Source organism: Varanus komodoensis, unplaced genomic scaffold, assembly GCF_004798865.1.
Source record: "Varanus komodoensis strain SLA01 unplaced genomic scaffold, ASM479886v1 scaffold46_3, whole genome shotgun sequence".
Taxonomy (NCBI): Eukaryota; Metazoa; Chordata; class Lepidosauria; order Squamata; family Varanidae; genus Varanus; species Varanus komodoensis.
This window is the reverse complement of record NW_025336044.1, coordinates 5,097,239-5,122,307: the sequence shown is the minus strand read 5'-3', so window position 1 is coordinate 5,122,307 and position 25,069 is coordinate 5,097,239. Positions and strand designations below refer to the sequence as shown.

General features: G+C 39.6%; 1 protein-coding gene across 5 annotated transcripts in view; it reads right to left on the bottom strand.

Moving 5' to 3' along the window:
• Nucleotides 1-25,069, bottom strand: part of ASB7 (ankyrin repeat and SOCS box containing 7) — a 71,488-nt gene that overhangs the window by 45,669 nt on the left and 750 nt on the right. For 3 of the 5 annotated variants that reach the window (XR_006416162.1, XM_044444940.1, XM_044444943.1), the window contains exons 2-5: nucleotides 18,497-18,585; nucleotides 15,080-15,166; nucleotides 13,210-13,470; nucleotides 6,512-7,117 (exon numbers count right to left, since the gene is read on the bottom strand). Coding sequence is in view for 4 of the 5 variants with exons in the window: in XM_044444940.1 (XP_044300875.1) it covers nucleotides 6,512-7,117; nucleotides 13,210-13,420 (817 nt within the window). In the remaining variant the exon portion in view is untranslated. Of the gene's footprint in view, nucleotides 1-6,511; nucleotides 7,118-13,209; nucleotides 13,471-13,607; nucleotides 13,680-15,079; nucleotides 15,167-18,496; nucleotides 18,586-24,259; nucleotides 25,039-25,069 lie in introns of those variants that run through there. The other 2 variants (XM_044444941.1, XM_044444942.1) reach the window with 2 other exon arrangements.

The window sequence follows — 25,069 nt, the reverse complement described above, 5'->3', positions numbered from 1 at the left end:
ACATCCTGGAGTATGAAGTCAAATAGGCCTTAGGAAGTCTTAGGAGAAGACCCTGATGCTGGGAACAATTGATGGCAAAAGCAGAAGGGGACGGCAGAGGATGAGGTGGCTAGATGAACTCACTGGGGCAGTGGGTGTGAGCTTGAGTGGACTCTGAGGGATGGTGCAGGACAGGAGAGCCTGGAGGAATGTTGTCCATGGGGTCGTGATGGGTCCAGCACGACTTTGACACTAACAAGAAGAGGAAGAAGAAGGGGCTGGCAGAAGTCTTAGCAACAACAAAGATAGTGGAGGCAATGGTATTTCAACTGAGCTATTCAAAATCCTAAAAGACGATGCAGTGAACGTGCTGCACTCAATATGCCAGCAAATTTGGAAAACTCAGCAGTGGTCACAGGATTGGAAAAGGTCAGTTTACATTCCAATCCCAAAGAAGAGCAATGCCAAAGAATGTTCAAACTACCGCACCATTGCACTCATTTCACATGCTAGCAAAATTATGCTCAAAATCCTACAAGCTAGGCTCCAGCAGTATGTGGACTGAGAACTACCAGAAATACAAGTGGGGTTTTGCAGAGGCAGAGGAGCTAGAGATCAAATTGCCAATGTACACTGGATCATGGAGAAAGCTACACAGTTCCAGAAAAATATCTATTTTTGCTTCACTGACAATGCTAAAGCCTTTGATTGTGTGGATCATAACAAATTGTGGCAAGTTCTTAAATAGATGAGAGTACCAGATCATCTTATTTCTCTCTTGAGAAACCTCTGTGTGGTCAAGAAGCAACAGTGAGAACTAGACATGGAACAACTGGTTGTTTCAAAATTGGGATAGGAGTACTGCTAGGCTGTATATTGTCCCCCTGCCTATTTAACTTATAAGCAGAGTACCATCATATGAAAGGCTAGGCTAAATGAATCACAAGCTGAAGATTAAACGTGCGATTCATTAAGATTGCCGGGAGAAACATCAACAATCTCAGATACCCAGACGATACCACTCCAATGGCAGAAATTGAAGAACTGAAGAGCGTCTTGAGGAGGTTAAAGAGGAGAGTGCAAAAGTTGGCTTGAAACTCAACATTAAGAAAACTAAGATCAAGGCATCCAGTCCTATCACTTCTTGGCAAATGATGGGGAAGAAATGGAGGTAGCAACAGATTTTATTTTCCTGGGCTCCAAGATCACCGCAGACAGTGACCACAGCCAAGAAATTAAAAGACGCTTGCTCCTGGGGAGGAAAGCTATGGCAAATCTAGATGGCATACTAAAAAGCAGAGACAACACCCTGCCAACAAAAGTGTGTATAGTCAAGGCTATGGTTTTCCCAGCTGCAACGTATGGCTGTGAGAGTTGGACCATAAGGAAGGCTGAGCAATGAAGAATTGATGCTTTTGAATTGTGCTGAAGAAGACTCCTGAGAGTCCCTTGGACTGCAAAGAGATCCATTCAGTCAATCCTAAAGGAAATCAATCTTGACTGCTCTTTAGAAGGACAGATACTGAACCTGAAGCTCAAATTCTTTGGCTACGTAGTGAGAAGGAAGGACTCACTGGAAAAAAAACCCCCTGATGCTGGGAACGACTGAAGGCAAAGGAAGAAGGGGACAGCAGAGGTTGAGGAGGCTGGATGGGGTCGCTGGGGAGGTGGGTGTGGGGTTGGGTGGCCTCCAGGGGATGGTGGAGAACAGGAGAACCTGGAGGAATGTTGTCCATGGGGGTCGCAAAGAGTCGGACATGACTTTGCGACTGAACAACAACAAAGTATTCTGGTATTATAAGCAACCTGCCAAATCTATACAGTGATACCTGTATGGTTTTTTTTTTTAATTCTTTCGATATCTCACATCTATCAAAAGTACCTACTCCTTTTGCCAGCAAGCAAAGTCCATATTGCCCACCTGATTCTCCATTTTCATACCTGAGCCATATAGCCAATCAACAGCTGTATGAGTTCAAGAAAAAATGAAAGTTAGAGTCATGTGAATTATGACACAAATATTTGTGAATTTTAGGGTGATCAAAACTATTTTTAAATGTTTGACTATGGGCAGCCTTTCAAATCACCACTGGGTCTCTTTGAAAGGACTGTCCATAGCTGTCAAAACAGAGATTGTGAAACGTGTTTTTGAGATTTCTAGAAAAAGAAAAGACTAAAGCAAAAAAAAAAAAAAAGTTACAGGAAACCCAAAATGGTTCATGATTATTATGGGGAAGTCAATACCAGCCACCCTTCAAGCACCTTCTGAGCACTTTGGGGGAAGCTCGAACTGGCAACATGTAAATGAGCATCCTCAGCAGGAATAGGAAGGTGTTTGAAGTTGGTAGATGACTTCCTGTACCTAGGGAAAAGAAGTATCACAGACAAAGTAATGCATTTTGGAAACAACTACTCCAGCATGAGCTATAGGTTGTCCTGATGGCTTACTGCCCTCAAACAAGCCAAACCATGCCATGTAGCCCAAACCAGCCCACAATGGGCTATTGTATTAAGTGAACCCAGTTCCTACAGGAATCATACTGATATTTCTCAAAATGAACTTGAATCCAAACAAATGACAATGTCTATCTTTTTAAAACAGTTTGAAAATACAAATAAAAATGAGATGAACTGGAAAGAAATTTTATATAGAGATAAAAATACATTGTGGGGCAATGCTATGCTCAAAAATTCCTACAATTCCCAGGAATTTCCTGGGAATTAAATGTAAGCTATATTTGGAGTTAAAGGGCTTTTTGAGTTTAGTGTCTACAAAGATTCATGTTCAGATGTTATTGAATCATTTAATACTTAAATGTCATAATAATGTAATATACTACTAATAATAAATGGCTCAAAATGATGGCTATCAATTAGAGGTTTCATAAGCCATATTTTCTTGTTAGGAATCGAAAGAAAAGTGTAATTTCTTCTTTTTTTTTTTTATGGGACCCCATTTGCCCTCTGCATATTTTTACTATGGGAAACCATGGAAAGGCCATTTGATTTTCTCACAGCCAGCACTGCCCATCATTAAACACCTGCCCAAATGCACTATCTGTAAGATGGAAAAGAAACAAGGCATATGCTAACATTCAGTTCAGATACAGCACCAGATAATGGTTTGTCATTACTTGAATTAGATGTGGCTTTCCTACTCCTGCTCCCCACTTGTCTTTCAACAAAAAACTTGTCTTTCAACAAAAAAAGGAACCAGGCTTCAGGCTGGATGTCAGGAAGTACTTCCTGACTGTTAGGACCCCTAGGAAATGGAATGGGCTTCCAAGGGAGGTGGTTGAGGTGTTCATGGAAAAATTGGACAGCCACATATTGAGGAGTACATGAGAGGAGTTGCCTGGAGCCAGCGGCCAGACTAAACGGCCCAGGAGATCCCTTCTGACTCGCCTTGTTTCTATGTTCCATCTTATTTAAAATATTCATGGAAACACTGGGAAAGGTCATCTGAGTTTCAGGGTCCAGTGCCACCAGTATGGAAATAATGCTAACCCAGCTAAATCCAAGGAAGCTGTTAAAGTTCTAAATTAGTGTCTACTGATTATAACAGCCTTGCTGAAGGCAAAAAACCCTTAAAAATAAAAACAAAGCTAAATATTGAGGTGTTTCTTGTCTGTTGAAAAGCAAACTGAGGAATAGGGATTCCTCAGTTTGAATGGGGGTTATACTCTCTATTAATATTCTAGTTAGTTGTTTGAATGTATTCCTGGATTCAGCTTGAATGTGGAAGTCCATGTTTCAGTGGTGGCCAGGAGTATGTTTGCATAGCTAAGACTAGTTTGTCACATATATCAATTTTCAGCACTGTCATTTTCAGTACTGTCCAGCCATTAAGATGCATGCCTTTGTAATATCCTGTTTGGGCTACTCTAACAGGCTCTATGTGTGGCCATGTATGAAAAGGATTCAGAATCTTCAGCTCCATCCAATTACCTCTGCCAGACTGCTGACTGGGGTCCATTATAGCAAGCACTTCACTTTCTTATTACAACAGTATCACTGGCTACCAGTTCATTTCCAGGCACATTTGGAAGTACTGGTTATGATAAAACCATACATGACTTGGGACTAGACTATTTTTAAAGACTGCACTCACCCATGAAACTGCTTGGACTCTTTGTATTCTGCCACCATCAGAGACATATTTGGTGGAAATGCAAGGGAGAGCTTTTTCAGGGATGGATCCCAAGCCCTGTAACTCCCTATCAAGAGAGGCTAAGTTAGTCCTTTGCTTGTTGTATTTCTGCCAAGCAGAAACATTTTTATTCAGGCAAACATTTGGTTTTTAAGCTGTTCACTGGTGGATTTTAATTGGTTGGTGCTCTTTAGAATAAATAATTGTAAAGTATTATTGTAATGCTTTGATTGTATAATACCAAGTTTACTGCTTTGAAACTTGGTGGAAAGATATAAAACTGATCAATAAATGATTTCTTTTTAATGATGTACTCAATGGTTTACTTTTAGGTTTAAATAATAATTTTTTTTAGCTTACATTTCAAAAATAGTTGCCACCTTTACTATAAAGGTGGGGTATAAACACAATAAATAAATACATGAATGCATACATAATAAGATTTGAGAAAGAACACTGAAGTTTGTGGCTTGAAATACTAAAGCACAGTTTGGCATTATTGAGAGCCAGTGCAGTGCAGTGGTGAGAGTGTTGGACTGGGGACTTGGGAGATCAGGGTTCTAGTCCTCACTAGGTTATGAAGCTCACTGGATGGCTTTGGGCCAGTCACGCACCCTCAGCCTAACCTACATCTCAGGGTTATTTTGAGGATAAAATGGAGCTATGCAAGTCACCCTGGATTTTTCACAGAAGAAGGTATATAAGTGCAATGTAATAATAATAATAATAATAATAATGACTGTGTCATCTAAATACACTTGAGTACAATGCTCAATAAGATGAACTGATAATTTAGATTCTTCTATCAAGACTGCCCAGCCTATTCAATGAGTCACTAATAGTTTATCTCAGTTCTCTTCAATACTCCTAACATAACCAGGAAGACCTAGTCTGAAAAGGTTAGGGTTTTCTTCCGTTTTCTATAGTTACAAGCTACAGTAGCCATATCCACATCTCAGCAACAGTTAGAGAGATGTTAATCTAAGCTTGCTGCTTAACAAAAGAAGGACCTGCATTAATACTTCGTATATTAGTATATCGTTCCTTAGTTTTTACAAGAAGCCTCATCTATGGAGAAATGGCATTATGTAATGTGTATTCATTTATGTATTTAGAATGGTGTTGGTACAATTAGCCAGGAAGTCTACAGTGCTAATGCAGAATAGTTTGGCTGCCTAAGATTGCTAGCTCTTCAGTTCACGCTCACACACTATCCACAGTGTACCATGGGGGGGAGCTAGCTTTCCAGACAAAGCAGCTAGTGCTGGTCTGCGGGAGTGTCGGTGTTCTCCAGTCTCTCTCCACCATCAGTGCTGTTGCTGATGCAGGCTCAACACTGCAGGTCCAACATGGGGCTGGTCCTCATATTTCCACTCAGCCACTAGCTCCCCACTGAGGTGGGTACCCATTTATTTACTCATGCTTTCACACTTTCAAGCTGTTAGGCAGGCAGAAGCTGAAACAAGACAATGGGAGCTCACCCACCAAGTGGACTCAAACTGGGGCAAGGCAATGGGGGCTTACCCTGCCACTCGGTCTTCAATCGGCAAGTTCAGCAGCTCAGTGGTTTAACCCAAAACACCACCCCATGTAATGCATACAAGACTAGAAACTGATTGCTATGGTACAGTCTTGCCACACAAACAGTGGCTCTGCTCAATTCTGTGTATCTAACCTTTCATCTTATTAATTTTTCTCTCCAGTCAGATAAATGGCAACACCAGATCATAAGCAAAATCCAAACAGAAACGGGACTATATATCAGACAGCAGACAAAGGAAATGGTCGGATGAAATTTACCCCAAAATAATATTGCTGAATAATAAATAGTATCATAGGATGATTACCAATTGATTCATTATATACCATTTTAGAAGTAATAAAATATAAAATATTGCTAACAAAAGAGTGGCAGAAATCAAGCAGAATCATCCTGTAGCTGTAAAAGATAATGAAGATTCTCATCTCTAGCCCTGATGGTGAACAGAAAATTTAAAAAGTAATTTACAGATGCTTTGTTATGTTTCTTTTGCAAACGAGTGCAAGTTCCCACATGACTTATGAAAAGTACAAAGCTCAATGCATAGGGATCCTTGTGTAACCAGGAGTAGTAGTTCTGTTCACAGAAGGGAGTCTGATCCAGGGGACTATGGAGGAAAAACCATTTCTACAGATTTCCACTGCAACCCCCTTGCCCTTAAAAAAAGCTGCTCCAGAGGGTGAAGGCATGGAGGAATTGGTTAAAAGCAGCTCCCCTTTCATTCTTTAGCAGAGCATCCTATGAACAGAACTACTCATGTACAGTCTGGACTGCAGCCAACATTCTGTCAATGCCCCCAAATGCACTGGAGAATTTGGATTAAAGATTTCCAGTATACATACTTGTTACTTCTTGCAGGAAATCCAAACAAGGTCGGCTACTTCCAGAAATACTTATAGAAACCGCCAGTGGAGTCTGTCCTTCATAGTTCCTTGTATTAGTGTCTGCACCATAGTTGTATAACATCTGTGCACAGAGTACATCATCCCTAAGAGCAGACAAGTGCAATGGCGTCTGTCCATCTTCTAAGCGCCCCAAGTTTGTATCTGCCCCTCGCTGAAGAAACATCCGGCAATAAGAATGATTGCTTTTGATCACAGCATAGCGTAACAGGAAGCCATTTTGAATGTCAATGTTAGCATTATGATCGAGGAGTATTTTGACACAGCTGGACCTTTCACGGATAATGGCCAGCTGAAGTGGTGTAGTACCTTTGTCGCTGAGTGGATCAACCTCAGCCTTGAACTCCAGCAGAAGTCGGACGAATGAGTCTCTGCCATAATGAGCTGCCACATGCAAGGGAGTCCAGCCATCGTTGCTCTTGGCATTAATGATATCAACACGGTAGTCAGACTCCAACATCAGGCGTGCAATCCGGGCTCGACCATGCATGGCTGCATAATGTAGAGCAGTGAAGCCTCCAATTAAATCTTTCACTGTGGGATCAGCTAAAGGTAAAAAGAGAACACAAAAAGAGTTAACTCACTGAGATTACAAAATGGCAGTTCAGAGTAGAGCAAGCATTGCATACATTGCTAAAATTTCTGGGAGTGCATTTTATACAATGGTCTTATCCAGAAGTCTTGCATTTGACCAGTCACTGCTAACTTAATAGCATTTTATAGTGCTGTATTCATCTTATTTACTTAAATATTGTAAAGAATTGGGAAGTTGGGGGAAGAATTAGCGCTTTTTCTTGTCCAGTTTCAGTCACTGAAAATAAACTAGTCTTTAGCTTTCCAACTTTGGCCAATTCAAACAATTCCATAGTATGAGCATAGCAGTGACTGGGGTTTTGTACTGTTCTGATTAAAAAAGTGCACCTCTGCTTGAAAAGCTGTTCTATAAGCTCAGAGGATATAAAATGTGGCTTGTCAGAATGAGGACAAAAGTCAGAAAATTAGAAAAAGGTATATGGCTACAGGAAAATTCAAGTTTATTTTATTTTTTCAACCAAAATGTTGTCACAGCTAGATTTGACTTGAAATTATATCTAGCTACTGGAGTTCAAAGCAACAGCTCATGAATTCACCTGTCACAAACCAAATTCATCCATTTTTAATTTGGACTTATGTATTACATTTTATACTGTACAAAAGCTGAAGCTTTCCAGACAGTTTACAGATTTTAAATACTGAATAGAAAATCTAACACATTTGACGTAAATTATAGGTGACTACCCTTCTTCTCTTTAGAACTGATTCAACATTACCCTGTTAAAAACATTTTGGAGATCTTGTTACATTTGAAAACAATAATTTTTATTTTACAATTCAGTATAGACACAAGTAAAAAGCTACCAACAAAAGAAGCTTATTTTATTTAATGTCTATACCGTCCAACAGCTGAAGCTCTCCGGTACTTGGTAGTAGTAGCACATTGTCGTTGAATGTCTTGTATGAATCACTACCAGTGTACCTAAGTTAAAAGAAATCAGAACAAAAATCCTAACTATAGGCAAAAGTCTCTAAACTGTCTGGAGAGCTTCAGCCATTGTACAGTATAAAATGTAATAGACACATGAAAAGTGGATAAACTTTGTGACAGATGAATTTTTGAACTGTTGCTGTGAATTTCAATAGCTAGATATATGTTCAAGTCAAACAGTGGCAACATTTTGGTTGGGAAAAAAAAAGAATAAAATTGAATATCCAATGCATACAGATAGTTTGCACAATCAAGTCTAACTATTTCACTCATGTACCCTAAATCTAACTGCTCAAAGTATTTCTACCTACCCCAGCCCCTTCAGTTCTAAAATATCATACTTTCAGTGTTTTGTTTTCCCTTATGCCTCTTGGTCTTAAAGAGAAACATGTGTAGCAACATTTGCTGGCCCCGAATGCGGATGTATTGTGGTCTGGCAAGATGAGTTTATTTTGAGGGTGCAATACTGTATAAGGTAAAGAAAATCCTCTGTACTCTGAAGCTCTCCCAAAGCAGGTAAGTGATATGTTATTTCAGATCATCTTGCAAAGAAATGTTTTCTATAAAATGAAAATAATCTGCTATTTCACAAAATATCAAGATTCTGCAAGAATGTAAACATCCAATTCTGAAGAAAAAAGTTATTTGAAATAGCCAGTAAAATTCCAACAAATGACAGTTTAGCTATCTCTCCTTTGGAAATCTGGATTCGTAAAACTTCCATCAGATCTGTGAATCTGGTGGCTGTTCTTAATCTTCCAATATACCTCTCTCACACAAATTTCTTTCCCATCAGTAGTGCTGCCTTGGTATCATCTGCATACAAATCAAGCATAAGATTATAAACTTGCAGCAATTGTGGCGATTTCAGAAAGAAAATCCCAATCTGAAAGTTTATTCTGTAGAAGAGACAATATCTGCTTTTGCAGTGAACCATGATTAAAATAAGAATTGTGGATTACTCCCTGGAATGAAAGTGAGAAAACTGCTCAGATTCTCAAGTCCACTCATTCATTTTATAGCAAAACAAATTAATTTCTTGCAATAATTTCTGGATCAGATCATAACTCTGAACTGGGATTCAGCCTAATGGAAGGTTTACCTTAGCTCAAAATGCACTAGGTTTGTCTGTTTAAATAAATTACATTTTGAACCTATTAAATCTTCCCAGAACCAACCACTGAAAGTAAAGGAGAAGCATGCTGAAGACCTCAAGTCTGTTGCTTAAATTAACCTTGCACTTCCAAAAAAAAGGTACATGTAATCTCAGCATTTGAGAAAATAGAGGGAAGGAAAATCTTAAGAGAAACATGAAACTCTACATTAAGATTAATCCACTTGGATGTGCAATCAATGCATAAATAAGGAATTGAGAACAATCTGATGCAAGAATAAGATACTGCCAATAAGGTGATACCAAGGACATGAGACCCTAAGCAAATTTTTGGTAAACAAATTTAGAAACACCTGAAAGAAGGAAGCCAATGGTCTGGAAAACCATACTGGCAAAGTACAAATATTGAGGGAAAAGTCAGGCTAAAAATGATTTGTGGAGAAGTATGAAAGACTGAAAACAAAACCAAATTCCTTGGAGATGAATCAACATAAAAACATTATCACCTCAAAAAACTGTACAACTGTTTCAACCATGCGAACCTTATCAAGATTGCAAGCACGGAACTTGTCGGTTTTAGATCATGCACAACATTTGTTTTGTATAACAATGTACTATAAACATTTGAATAAAAACATTAAAAAACCCATTCTGGTATTCAGCTTCAAACATTGTGCCGCTTCAAACATGTGGCAGACGCGACAGCCATCCAAACTATGACCTTGCATTCTTGCTGCACTGTCCATCAAATGTGGTTCCAGCACAGGCTTTGTGGCTGTCTTCCTGTGAGCCGCCATGACTACAGCATTTTATAGCAGAACTATTAAGAGCAGTTATAATTTGCTGAATGATTCAAAACCAAGTACCAGTGAGACTTAGTTTTTAATCGCAACAAAAATTGATACTACTAATGAATAATTACAGAAAGTTCCTCAGTAGATAGTTACACCACTGGTGGGATAGAAAATGTTTCAGAGAAAATTTTCTGATGTTCTATTTTATTGTGGAATATTTTCCACAACATACAAACGTTTGTTTATAGTTGTCTGCATGGTTGCACTGCAATCATTCATGCTAGATGGGCAAAACAGAGGACATGAACTTATTGTTTATTTATAATTTGTTTGCCACCCCATAGGCATACAAAGGCTCTCTGGGTGGCTTCTTTATTATTGGGGAAAGTGAAAAATACAGTAGAATCACTCCTTCTGTGCAAAGCACAGTTAACTCCTGGTTGAATCTTCCGCATGGTGTACTGGCCCTCTATTTCTACCATATTTAATAAGTGAAGGAAAACTGAAACTAAGAATGAGATTACTATTTCATTTAAAAACAGAAGAAGAGTTGTGGTGGATCCAGCTCCACCTAATCCAGCATTCTGTTCACACGGTGGCTGAACAGCTGCCCAAAGATCCCACAAGCAGGACATGACCCACCCAGGGAGCCTTGCGGCTAATGGGGCAGGCTAAAATACAAACAATCAAATGAATGAATGAATGAATGAATGAATGACAGTACTTGCCTGCCCATGTCCCCAGGATGTGCCCACAGACCCACATCGATTGTTTAAAGAAACAGAATGTCCAGTTAGTTCTGCTGGATCAGCCTGATCTCAACTTGAAATTGAGCCAATTTTCAGTGAAGAGAGTTGATGGAATAGAAGGCATTACCACTATCTCAGCAAAAGAAAATTTTGCTGTTGATATAGGATGCAAGTCACCCAAAGAGCCTATGGTTAGTGGGGCAGCATATAAAATGAATAAATATAATGAATAATATATCAGTTCTCTCTGGGCATATATTCTTAAATCAGTGTGTTCTTTCAGGTTTTGTCATTTGTTAAATATAAACAAATATACACATATTCTACTCTATTTATAATTTTGCAAGTATTCCCAACCAAATAATTTCTAAAGAAAGCTTTGAATTTACACTTAAACTGCAAGGTGTGCTTTGTTTAATTTTCCCCCATTTTTTCAGTTCAAAAATTTTGCAGCTATTGGGAAAATGTCCAATGTATTTTTCTGATATATTTTTACTGCACTTAAAATTGACATGGATCACATTTTTAGGCATGTTTACTGAATATGAGATGTTTTGTGTTTAGGTAAGTTTACAGATTTGGCATTAAAAATAAATACCGAAGTTTAATTATGCATAAATGAAATATTTTAGAAAGGTGGGCATCTCTTGAATGAAGCCTGCCAAAATGAAATTGCCTAAGCTGCCAGCTGCTAGATACATTTATCTAGCAAATAGTAAAAAGTAAAAAACACACTAGATGTCAAGTATCCAAATACCTGCATACAAGATAGCAAAATACTATCATAGGTATCACTGGTTTTAAAACTATTTTCTGGAGAACCTTGCCAAGGTTGCTAATTGAGAACACTTTGTCATACCAGTGATGTGTGGCAATAGCAGAATCTATGCAAGATATGACTAAGCATTCTTATGTGTGAACCAAATGCCACCTTAGAACCTGCCCCAAAGCTCTTGTATATTACAGAGAATTCTGTCACAGGGAGTCTGAAAACCACTTTCACATACCACTACCAATACATCAAATGCTAAGTACTAATGTGTGCCCAGCCATCACGCATCAACTGCCTGGTATCAAATACTGAAATTGGGTATCACTCGTTATCAAAAATATCAACTACTCAGAGACTATTAGAAGAATATCTGCACATGAAGAGTACAGTTGGCATCAACATTCACAAAGGAATTTTTTCAGGAGCAAATTCATCTGCATTGCAAGCACTATGCTGCCATCTTCTGGCTACATTCAGCACAGGATGAAATTTAAAAAAAAACCAGCTATGCAAAGTGGAGCTTAAAGAACAATACTACTACTACTATTGTGCAGTACAAGGCTCCATTGCTGACATACAAACTAAAACTATAAAATAACAACTAGCTTTTTACATACCCAATGATGAATTACTTTGTTTTAAGGTAAGGAAAGAAAATTTCTATATACTTCAGAACCACATTATCTTACTGACAGTCTGAGTGCATTTTTTTTGCTGAAAAATCTGACCTTCTCATGAAAATGCCCAGTTCCATAACTGTTAGCACCACCTACTGGTAAAGACATCATATTTATGGAGTATATCCAATCACTACATACAGATGCACTACATACAGAACTCAAGCAAAAGATGCAGTATTAGAGCAATCAATCTGCTTCTAAAACTTGAATGCAATTGTTTTTCTTTCAAATATAGCCACAGGCCAAGCAAAGGGTACCTCCTCTAGTGCAGCACTGTGAACTGACCAATAAGGAATGTGAAAACTAACACCCTTGCCAGAACACGAGCAATGAGATAGTTATTCAATTTTTTGAGCAGAACTGAATTGTAAGATCCAGTTTTCCTTTCATGTACATGAATTTATTTCCATTCAAAACATTCCTGCTTCCACTTGGTATGTTTAGTGGCTCCCAATGTGTAGATATGGGGCACATGATGCTTTGTCAGAATTTGACAGAAATGTGGTTCACTCAGATCCATTTATTCTTGCTTCGGTGCTAATTCTAAAAGCACTTTAGAATTTCCTTCAAAGTTTCCATATTTTAGATTCTGTTCTGTCATCTTGACTCCATTTTACGGGCTTTACATGCCAACATATTGGGTCCAATTCACGATAGAAAACACATTAACAACATGCTGTGTTCAAGCAGGAGACACACAAAAACTTCTACTGGCTAGTTCCCACCTTCAGGAGTTCTGGAACCAATCATGTAACCCTTTACGTGATCATACATTAGTTAAAACACTTAACAGAAGAATGTTGTGGTGGACTTGCTATTACATAGCTTGCTTCCTCCATTTAATTTATTTTTGCTGCTCCTTGTTCAGTTATATTGAACTCACCATTATGTTATGGAAAAACTTCAAAAACAGACAAAGCAGAAAAGAATTTAAAGTGAATGCCTGAAGACTGAAAGTTAATCTTTGATTAGACAATCTGAAATTTTCTTTTGAATCAACCAACCTCCATGCTCAAGGAATACACGAACACATCTTTCCTTCCCTCTTGCTGCTGAGAAGTGGAGCAAAGTCCAGCCATTGGCATCTCGACCATTTGGAGAATAACCCTGCTCTAACATCTTGCGCACAGTGTGAACATCCCCAGCAGCCACTGCAGCCTGAATCTGCAATTCTTCCTGTAGCTCAGGGTTCCTCCGGCAGTGGTGATGTAACATCCTCGCAGAATCTGCCTCCTAAAGCAGGATCATGAGGTCCAACTGGTCACCTTAAAGTGACAAACAGCAAGTACAAATCAGACAGTGGGAGGAGTAAAAGCAACACAATCTCTTGATCAACAACTGTAGCAGCAAGACAGAATACAAACATCTGTACAGGGCGACCCATTCATTAGAATGCCCATACCTCACTATAGCCCCAAGAAGCCATTTTGAAGGAGGGAGGTCCCTCTGGAGCATCAACAGACATGAGAGGTTTCCTGGATCCCAGGCATGACTTCTTTAAAGAAAGTTTTTGTCATCAGAGACAATCACAAATACAAAATTTAAAGTCACATTTGCTATTATCTATTCCTGCTAATACCCAAAATTGGCAGATTATAGCACAATGGCTGAAAGGTCGTATCACACCAATATGATAGCATTTCAAACAGCAGTCTTAAATTGTATTCTGTCATAAAAATTGAGTTTCAAATCAAATAGGAAAATGAAACATGCCTCATTTTAAGAATTATTATTCAAACTCAAGGTAAGTGTCAACAAGCATGCTTTTTTTTTACTCAGAAAGCTGTGTAGAGAAAAAAAGATTGAGAAAACAATCTGTAGTAAAACAAACATATAATATACCTGATGCTATATTTCAAGTTTCCTATGAAATATAGTGATAAAGCACCAAAGATCTTATTTCACAAAATGTGCACAAAATGTAATGTCCTGAAACACTACCTATATGTTACTTGCAAACAGTGAGATTAACCACACTGATTTAAAGAAATAACCTATCCAACCAAATTGTCTTATGGTTCTCATAAGGTTTTCCAATCTGTTTTCAAACATAGGAAAGAAGTAGCAAATCTCCATCTTTGGCCTTGCAAATTTACACAAAAGAGCAAAATGATGGGGTCAATCCCTTCCACATCACCCCACTAAGTGGCAGAGAAATTCTGCAAAAATTATGATTAAAAAACCTTAGGTATCAGAAGCAATTATATGTACATAAAGCTATTAAGTGAAATTTATGTAGTACTGCACAGTACTAACCAGAGTTGGCTTGGTTGCCCACCTGACATTGTCAGTGAAAGATCATCTGCTGGTGTTGTTTCCTGTTGCTGCCCAATGGCTGCCTTACAGCAGTTTCTCTGCCCCCATCACCATTACAGATGCCCATTCTCTTCTGCTGATCTTACAGTTATTTGTTAACCGGTGGATGCATCTTAGTGTGGTGTCCCAGCTTACGCCATACCACCACTTGTGACCAGAGTCGAGAGACCTGCTAGGAGACTGGACTAGAGAGAGAGTCTGGACTTCTGGTAGCATTGCTCTCCGCTTCTCTAAGCCTCTCAAAGCCCCTTACTTCATTAAGGTATGCATCTAAGAATACCAAATACTAATGTTTGAAACAATTTTAGTTTTTTATTAAAATTATTTTTCTGGCAGGCTAACTTAGAAAAAGTGTTTTATAATATAAATGAAAACAGAAGAAAAACCCAGGATGAACATTTTTTGTCATTTGCCTCCAGCACTGGGATATTTGTTCCCAACACCACCCCTGAAAGGAGCACTGGATGCAGAGGGTCTGGATGTCCTGATTATGTCTGATTGAAGGTGGACATCTCACATAGAATGACATAGAATAAATCATTTCATTAAAAAGGTTACCTTATAGGGTAGAGGTCACTTTTTGTTTTCCATCTTCATTATACAGTTCCTTGTTTACATTTATAACCCATCAAGTATATGCTTCTCCTTGAAATAAGCAATACAGTCTTGTTAGATCAAAGCAACCAAAATACAAGAAAAATGTTTATCCATTGTCAAATGCCACACAGATTGCAAGCATCATAACATTAAACAACTGATGGTACAGTAGAATCAGTTCTGTCAAAGACACTTATTTTAGTCATTTAAGTTGTTGGAAAAGCAAGTTGGAGGAATAGTGCAGGGTAGTCAAAGAAAACAAGAGTGAGAAAATGAAACTCTGGGACATTTGCATCTCATTTCTAGAACATGCTAACACCCTAGAGAGTGTCAAGCCGAGCAGAGCAGCTGAATAATGGTCCGCTCCCTCTGCCCTATAAAAATATAAACAAAACTTACCCTGAAGTTATAAGGGAAATAAATATTATTCTTCTTGAAAATACATAATATGCAGGTTAAATAACTAAACAGGGAAGATAACTCAATGGAATGTCACTGTTGGGTTTTAAATAGTAAGCTTTTGCATCAAGAGGGCCCTATTTCTGCCCTGGTCACAGCATCAGAGACCTAGTTCCTCCAATGGAATTAAGTGATGACCTCTATAGGAAACCTAGTACATTTAACAGAGCTCCCAAAAGCTCTGCTGTCTTTATGTCTTTACTAACATCACACACTCTATGATATTTGCAGTCAACTAATTGAGGTGGTTTGTATTTCATTGTAGTGTACCTGACACTTATTTTAGAAAAAGAATATTTGCCTACCCATTACACTGCATATGCATGGCTTTGCCTTATATACTCTAGCGTAGGATGTCCTTGATTAAACCTGGGAAACCTATCTATTGCTGCTAGACTTAGGTTTTTACAAAGTAGATGCAACCTATGTGCTTATGATTTCTGTACACAGACTGCTCCTCTAGGCTTCCTTCACCTCATCTTTGCTCTCTGCATTTCCTCATAGGCTATTCTGCTCATCTGTCAGTGTTCTGATGTTGTGCCAGCACTGACCGTAGTTCTGGCACATTGGAAGCTGCCTTGCACTATGCCAGACTTCTGCTGCATCTCACATAGTACTGAGTACCAGGGAACATGTCTCCAAAGGTTGAGGGAAGACTCTTTCCCAGGGTAACCTGGAGATGCTAGGGGTTGACCCAAGCCCTTCTGCATGCAAAACACATATTGTACTGAGCTTCATACTTCCCTCAAGACTTTGCTATTATTGATGTGACTATGCTCTCATTTTACCTTATTCACATAAGGTACACAAATCGATTGCCAAGAAATATTGAAATGTTGTGGAATATTGGGGGTTAGCAGGCAGGGAGAGAAGAAAATCAATAACTTTTTATGTGGGCAAAAACAAATCTCACAATATAAAGTCATGTTAGGAAAAATCAAAATAAAGCAGAGCCTATTTTCTGATATTAAAAAGCCTTGGAGCAATTACATATAAATCCAAGGTTACTGTATTCTCCACCTAGACAAACAGAATTTTTCAGAAGCAATCTTAAAATTGTTTCTCTAATGATTTCAGCTAAAGACAGGATGGGAAGTGAAAAATACTAAAGCACTGCTAAGTGTTGCTATGCAATACTAAACAGCAGTTATGCCACTACGTTCATCAAGTAGCTGCATTTCAACAATAAACAAAATATTAGTGAAGAGAATTTTACTTCAGTTTGAAAAACAGGAAGTCAGCACTATCCCACTAACACTGCAAGTCCTGTAAATGCCCCACATCAGATGTGCAGTGAAGCACTGAGACAATAAGGGTGTGATCCTATGCATATTCAAACAAGAAAAAGTCCTTCAGCTGCCAGCATCCCTACAAACAGCCAGTTGTAGCTACTTTGAAACTATATCTGGGGAAATTTTTCAGCATGGGTGCCACCCTTTTAATGCTAATAAGCTCAGACTGTGCATGATGTCCCAATTCAACTATAAAAAATTTGTCTCCACTGTATTCAAAAGGTCATCTATAATTTTCAATGCACAACATTTGACAAAAGTATTGTAATTTGAACAAGTGCAGACATGCTTATATTATGGTCATAAAGACTACACAGAAGTATTGCAATGCAAGCTGTTTAGTGCTTGACTAAATAATAAATATTGACAGTAAAATATGAGTCAAGGTTTAACATAAAATTAATTTCAACCAAACTAAGAATAATGCTATAACACTAAAACCAATATATTCCAGCCTTCACAAATATATTGCCAGTGAAATATTCGAAGATTCTTGCAATACCAAAGAGCTCCCTAAAACCAGGCTGAGCCTCACTGAACAAAAACAGTATTTGACTCTTTCACTATGAAAACATCTGACTGCAAACCCTAATCACAGAAGAAATTACACTGTCAGGGAGCCACCCAGTTCAGCTTACTACGTAATAAGGGAAGATACACACAAGTCCTGAGCCCATCTTATCTGTCCTCAAGACACCCCTTCCTTTTTCATTACACAATCATTAACCCAGGAAGTCTCCAATAGACCAATAAACCCTAATCCAAACCCAATTACATCAAGTACAGAGAACTTTTATCACCAGAGTAAGAACAAACCAGGATCTCAAACGAAAGTTGAGCCATAGTTTAAAAATCTAGTTTGTTCAGAACCCACTGTAACCATACCTTCCCAGTTCAGACTTACAAGAAAGCTAGTTAAGTGAAGATTTCCTGGGTCAATTGTAGTGCACTGAAAAGGTGGGAAACAGCACTTTAATGGCAGTGTAGGCACAAGGTTTATGCATATCTTAATTTATTATGCTGAGATGTGCATGTCCTAACTGGGCAGGTGTAAATAGAACCCAGAAATTTAAGCTCAAAACTACAGATCTGGAAATTAATCCAGTGCTCTCAATCCTATGTAGATTTACTTGGAATGAGTTGCACTGAATTAAGTGATTTACTGCCAAGTAAACATAAGCAGGATTGAACTGCAAAAACTGCTTTTACTGGACATGCCATGTAAAAATCCTCTAGTGTAACTTCTATCAAACTTGGGACTCTTTTTACTATTGGCTAGAGAAATGGGATTTGGCATAGATTTAAATATGTTTTTAAGTTATCATAAATGGAAAAAGAAGGGTGCGGGGGCTGACTCAGCGGGCTCGATGTTTTTGATGATGGATGTTGTTTGTAGTTTTCTGTTTTTTAGGATTATAATTTCAAATAAAACTTATTAAAAAAATTCTCTAGTGTAGCCTGCCAACATGCAAAGAGCAAAAACAATTTCACTTGCACAACTAAGGGCTATCACGATGGAAACTATGTTAAACAACTACAGCAGCAAATTGTTATCAAGCCCCAGATAACAATTCTGGGTATCAAAACTCATAAATTGGTGTAAAAAAATAAGTGTGCAGATTTTCACCTGAATGCTCAGTTCTTCCATTACATCTTCACCTCTTGACTTTTGTTTTGCATTCAAAATCTGAAAATTCCTTCTGCAGAGACATGAGCCTGAAATGACAGACGAAAGAACCACGTTAGCAGGTGGTACAAAATAATTTCTCTGCAGCCCACTTGATTTATTACATTTTTCCAGCCTTCCATAAAGGCAACCAGGCAGCTTACTTGTGTTACCCCCAAACCCATGCCATCAGTTTATCTAGGCAAGAACCCTGTGAGGAAAGTCAGGAGGAAATCACCCATAAAATATCCCAACTAAGTAGGGATTTGAAACCAAGTTCTCCTCACACGTAGTCCAACATTCCAACTACTGTGTTATTCTGGCCAACCAATACACCAAAGTCTACAATAGTGTGCTGAAATTGTGTAGCACAGGAGTAGACAACTAGTTCTGGCCTATCTACCATAACCAAATGTGAGGGCTGATGAGAGATGTTTGGAGGGCCACAAGTTGCCTGCCCCTGGTGCACAGTAGTAGATCCTGCAAGATTTAAAGTTATGGTTTCCAACTACTCTGAAAGACTTATTTGTCTAGCCTGCTACTCTGTTGTGTTCAAAGTTCTACTGTAAAGAAATGTTACACACTCCTTTTCACATAAATGGGCCACCAGAAGAAGTTCGAACAAGAAACAGAGAACTTGATTTAGGAAATGGAAAAAGTGTTCATTGGGAAATAGTTCCTTACTGTGAAATGGCTGAACAATAGAAGACTTGCCCAAGATGCAATACTCTATCCTTGTACCCAGAAGTAAGCCACAACAAACTCAATGATACTGGCTTTTAAGCAGTGTTGAGGACTCAAGTTGAGCACCTTGCTCCCAAGTCCGAATTGAGGTATGCCAGGATTCAACTCGGGAGTAATGAGCTAGTGACTTGACTCTACACTTTTTACCACCAAGTCACTCCCAGGCAGCGGGATATCCTGGAAGGCAGGCACAAACACAGCAGAGGAGGGGGGAGGGAGCTTCAAGAGGGTTTGGGAAGGATACAGATTTTAACCACTGACAGAAGTACAGATGGGAACATCAGGGGGGTTACAACTCTCCCACCACTACCACCTCACACACACCTACCACCTCTCTTTTTTCCATTAAAATTGGCTCTTGAAAAGAGACTTGGTATTTGACTTGAAAATTTCTTGCAATGACTTGAAACTCGAGACTTGAAGTAAAGGACTTGAACACATTACTGCTTTTAAGCGGCCATCTAATGACAATTTCTAAGCAATTCAGAGATTTAGGATCGTGTCCAAAGTATAAAACCACTAAGCCAACACTCATATGTCCAGATCCAGATGAATGGATCTTCCAGTAGCCAAGCTTGTGATTCTATCAAGGTCATTGTCATACTATGGTATAGCAACAAGCAATGGGTCATCAACACAACAATCAATAGAGGAACCCTCAAAGACCTGATGTAATGAATCTGCAAAACACTTTGAAGATAAAATCATTCATATGTATGCTGACAGTGCAGTGCCTGTTCAGGTGTCTAGTGGATTGTCTTATCCTCTTTTATGGGATCAATATCAGCCTCTGGATGTGGACAATGTGGACAGGATAATGGCAGACTCTCTCTGCCCTTGCCCTTCATGTCTTATTCAAACTAGCTATATGGCGCACTGGACAGTTAAATCAAGGGAGTGGTGAATGATGTGGTTCCTAACTGCCTGAAAAAATGCTCCCTGGATCCAGAAATTTATGCCATCTGTTGTCTGGTCAGAAATACCCCATTCCTGAGTATGTTGCTCAAAAGAGTGGTTTCATCTATGCAGCAACAGCTCTTGAATGAAACTGCTTCCCTAGATCCATTTAGTCTGGATTCAGGTCCAGTTTGGGCACGGAAGTGGCCTTGATTGCTCTGATGGATAAAATTCATAGGGAGAGGGCTAAGGAAAATGCAGACATTTAATTACCACTGGATCTTTCAGAGACTTTTGATATCCTCCTGGACCACCTTTGAGTTGGAGGAACTGTTTTATAGTGATCCAATATTGCTGGTTCCAAAGAGAAATATTGGATGACTGTACTTCAGCCCTGCAGCAACTGAATTGTGGACTGTCACAGGGTACCATCCTGTCCTGAACGTTGCTTAACATTTATATGAACCTGTTGAGAGTGGTCAGTAAAAGGTTTGGGGCAAGGTGTTGCCACTGTGCAGATGACACCCACCTATATTTCTCTATAAGACCTGGATCAGGAGAGGCCATGAATGTTCTGAACCAGTGCTTGGATGCAGCTATGGTTCGGATGAGAACTAACTGAAACTGAATCCTGGTAAGACAGAGACACACTAGGGGTTTGGCATTCCCAACTCTGGGAACTGAACGGTTTGTCTGTTCTGCATGGGATTGCACTTCCTCTGAAAGAGCAGTTATGTAGCTTGGGGTGATTCTGAATCCATATTTGTCACTGGAGCTCTCAATGGCTCTGAGTGCTGATTACCGACTTCTGTTGGGAGAACAGCCATATTCATCCCTGGGTAACAGTAACACAGCCATAACGATCCATTCACTGGACTACTATAATGTGTTTCAGATCCAAAAGGATCTGGCAGACTATGGAAGTGGGCAGGAGACAAGAGGATGGCGTGCAATGTGGATAAGTGCAAGGTCTTGCAGTTGGGGCATAGGAATGGGTGTCATAAGTACAGGTTAGGGGACAAGGGGCTGGAGAGCAGCACTTGTGAAAGGGACCTCGGGGTACTGGTTGACTGCAGGCTAAACAGGAGTCAGCCGTGTGATGCAGTGGTCAAGAGGGCGAACGCCACCCTTGGTTGCATAGCCAGAAGTGTGGCTTCTAGATCAAGAGAGGTATTACTACCATTCTATGCGACTGGTGCACCTGCAACTGGAGTATTGTGCTCAGTTTTGGGCCCCTCATTACAGAAAGGATATAGCCAGGTTAGAGTCAGTGCAGCGCAGGGCCACAAGGTTGGTGGCCGGTTTGCAGGGGATGGGGTATGAGACGAGACTGAGGGAATTGGGTCTCTTCAGCCTGGAGAAGAAGACTCAGAGGGGATCTGTTGGCGACATACAGGTATGTGAGGGGATGTCACAAGAAGGTGGGTAGAGGCCTGTTCTCCCCTGCAGAGGAAGGCAGGATGCGCTCCAACGGAGCAAAGCTCAGGGAGCCAAGGTTCCATTTAGATGCCAGGAAGCAGCTCCTGACAGTTAGGATCCCGAGGGTGTGGAATGGGCTTCCATGAGAGGTCATTGAGGCCCCATCGGTGAGGGTGTTCAAAGATAGGCTGGACATGCACATGGTGGGCATGTCGTGAGCAGAGCCAGCTGGAGCCAGGGGTCAGACTAGATGGCCCGGGAGACCCCTTCTGACTCTATGTTTCTAATGTGCTCTATGTGGGGCTACCCTTGTTCAGAAGCTGCAACTGGAGCAAAAGGTAGCAACTAAGGTGCTCACTGGGACACCCAGCTATGTCCACATAAAATCTTTGCTAAAAAAAACAACAGCAATCCTGCATTGGCTGCTTATAGCTACCATACCGTATTTGAGGTTATGGTACTGTCAAGCAATACCATAAACAATTTAGCACCAGGATACCTAGCAGTCCACCTTCTCTTACACAGACCCAACCAACTGAACAATCAGAGATTTCCTAGCCATTTCAAAGTTATCAGTTTGTTATCCTGACAGATCTTCTTGATGATGACACAACAACACTCAACAGCTGAGGCTTAAGGTAAACAGGAACAATTATCCTCAGGGAGCAGGAAGACTCCTTCATGCCTTCAAACTCCTCCTGAAAACATACCTGTTCATTCAGGCTTTTTCCAGCTTGGAATTAAAGCAGTTATATGTTGCTATTATTGCATTGTTCTGCATTATCATTATTGTAATTGTGTTCCGTTGTTTTTAATATTGCACTTTAAAGTGATTTATATGGGATTCACTTAGAGATCTTTAAAGTATTTAGTAGAATAACAACAGTATACATAATAAAATCAAGGAAGGTGTTCTACTAGGTAGTCTGCCCTAAGTTATTAAAAACTTTATATACTACCTATAAGGCACTGGACTTGGCAGTTACTAAGAGATAGCCAGCGATGCTGCTTCAATACATGCCCTGCCAGGTGCCCTTTTCAGCATCCTAGCATTCTGCATTCTGAAGTTGCAGCTTCCAGATGAAACATAAAGATGGTGCCATATAAAGTTCATGACCGTAATTTAAATGTGAGCTTACCAACATATGAACTAAAGTGGCCAGACTAACCCTCTTTATGAAAGGGTTAGGGTTAGGCTGCTAAAATGACTGAAGCAGGTAATAGGCACTCTTTTCCACAAAAGTCACTTGAGCTTGTAATAATGAGGAACCTATGAGTACCCCAAGCTACTTACCTGATTTTTTTCTTGGGGAACACAGCCCCATTTATTGAATCCAATATTCAAACCTAAAAATCTTAAAAAGTGATATCAGAGTTGAAGAAATAATTTGGGATGATAAATATGCTCCCCAAATCTGACCTCCAGATGACTTTGATTTCAGCTCCCATCAGTATAATAAGGACATGAAAGAAAGTAAAACCTCTGTAATACTAAAGATAAAACTGCAGCTGGGATGACAGGTAAAGAGAAACAATAACTACTTTAGAAAACGTAACAGAAAAATGATGCATAGCCAGAGGAAAATACAATGGTTATTTGGACAGGCTCTTTTCGAGAAGGTAGAAAAAATGAAGGAAAGGCACACAGTAAAATGTGGGCATCCTTTCATGGCTGTGGTGGAGCACAACAGGATGGATTGGAAAATCTCATCTTGAGTGGGGAGATGGAATATGCCATTTACACCCACTGTCTCTTTTATAGCTAGAAACTTGTAGCCATTACATCTTTGGGCTCTTTTCTTTCCCTCTTTGCTAGTACTCTTGACTTTAATGAGGAGATTAATGGGGAGTTTCTCTGTAACCCTCCTAAATACCAATCTAAAAATGCATTTCCCTCACCACCCACTCAAGGAAGAAGTGCTATGAAAGGTCTATGTCCTCCTTAAACATGGAGAAAGTGGAAGCAGTCATCTTAAACCTTCCTGGTTCTCCAAACTTCTAGGCAAGATCAACACCAGCAGCAATCTTCAATATTAGAATCAGTGGAGACCTTCCTATTCTATACTGGTAGAGCAGCCCATATAACACCTGCACCAAAAGAACACTGGTTACCAGTTGTGACTTAAGGTGCTTGTTTTGACATATAAAGCTCTAAATGGCTTAGGCCCTGGTTATCTAAAGGACTGTCTGCACCATATATACCTACCCGGCCTTTGAGATTGATGAAGGGTCCCTTTTGCAGGGAGCTATCCCTCAGGGAAGTAGAGGGGTGGCTAACAGAAAGAGGGTCTTTTCTGCTGCTGCTCCTCCCTGTATTTGAGATGTTCTCCCTAAAGAGATTTGCCTGGTGCTGTGTTTGAATTCTTTTTGGCACCAGGCAAAGACTTATCCTTTTAAAAATTTCTCTTCTGGATACCACTATGACCTGTGGGGTAAGTTAATTTATTGGAATTTTATATTTGTACTAATTTATAAATTAATTAGGTTATTACTGTTTAAAGTTTTATTGCTGAGTTTTTAATATTGTGAGTTATTTGGATGTTATTTTAGTATTGTGAGCCGCCTAGGGGGCCATTGGTGGAATATGTGACATATAAATATTTCAAATAATATTCTAGCCCATAAATTTCACTTTATCTTAAAAAAGGGGGGAACAACCCTTACCTTTCACCCCATCACCATCTCTTTATTTTCCTCCTCCACAAGATGACTCACCCTCACTTTGTTTCTTCCCCACCAAAGCAGGGGGATACCCTTCCTTCTTGCACTTTTTCTAAAGAAGTAATGTAAGAGCATCCCCTCCCTCAACTCAAGTATTTTGGACAAATAGTTTTCCCCGTTCCTTACAATATAATCTTCCTCTTCTCCCAGATCCAATCTCCATTTCTTCTGCGGAGGGAAGAAAACTGTGTGGAAGAGGCCTACCCTAACTTACCAACTCCTTTAACCCAGCTCCTTGAATCTTGCGGGGGTAGGATGGCTGAATCACACTCTATTTCCACCACTCAGCCAACTTCCAACTTCACCCTTTCTTCACTACCCCATCATTTACTTCCTTCTGCCTTTTTAAAAAGCAAGCCATCTCTATCTGCCCTCCTGCTACCAGTCCAAACTCTACAAATAAGTAGCTTTATTTCATACCTTCCACTCCCCAAACCCCAAATCAAGAAAGAGACTTCCCACTGCAATTCTAACCACTCTAACAGGGGAGCAAACTCGACAGAACTTACTCCTGACTAAAATAATACAAATAATAAAAGAACCAGGATTAGATGTAAGTCCAGCTTCCTATTTTGAGTGGCTGGGGAGTGGGAAAGAGGACAGACTTATTACTTTCTTAGGTCCTTGAAACGTAAGTTATTTAAGCCGATCATGTGAAGTTTCATACAATAAAGTACCGCAGCAAACACTGGGACAACAAAACGTGGAGAAGTTATTCACTCGAAGTACAAATTCTCCCCAGACCTAAGAGAA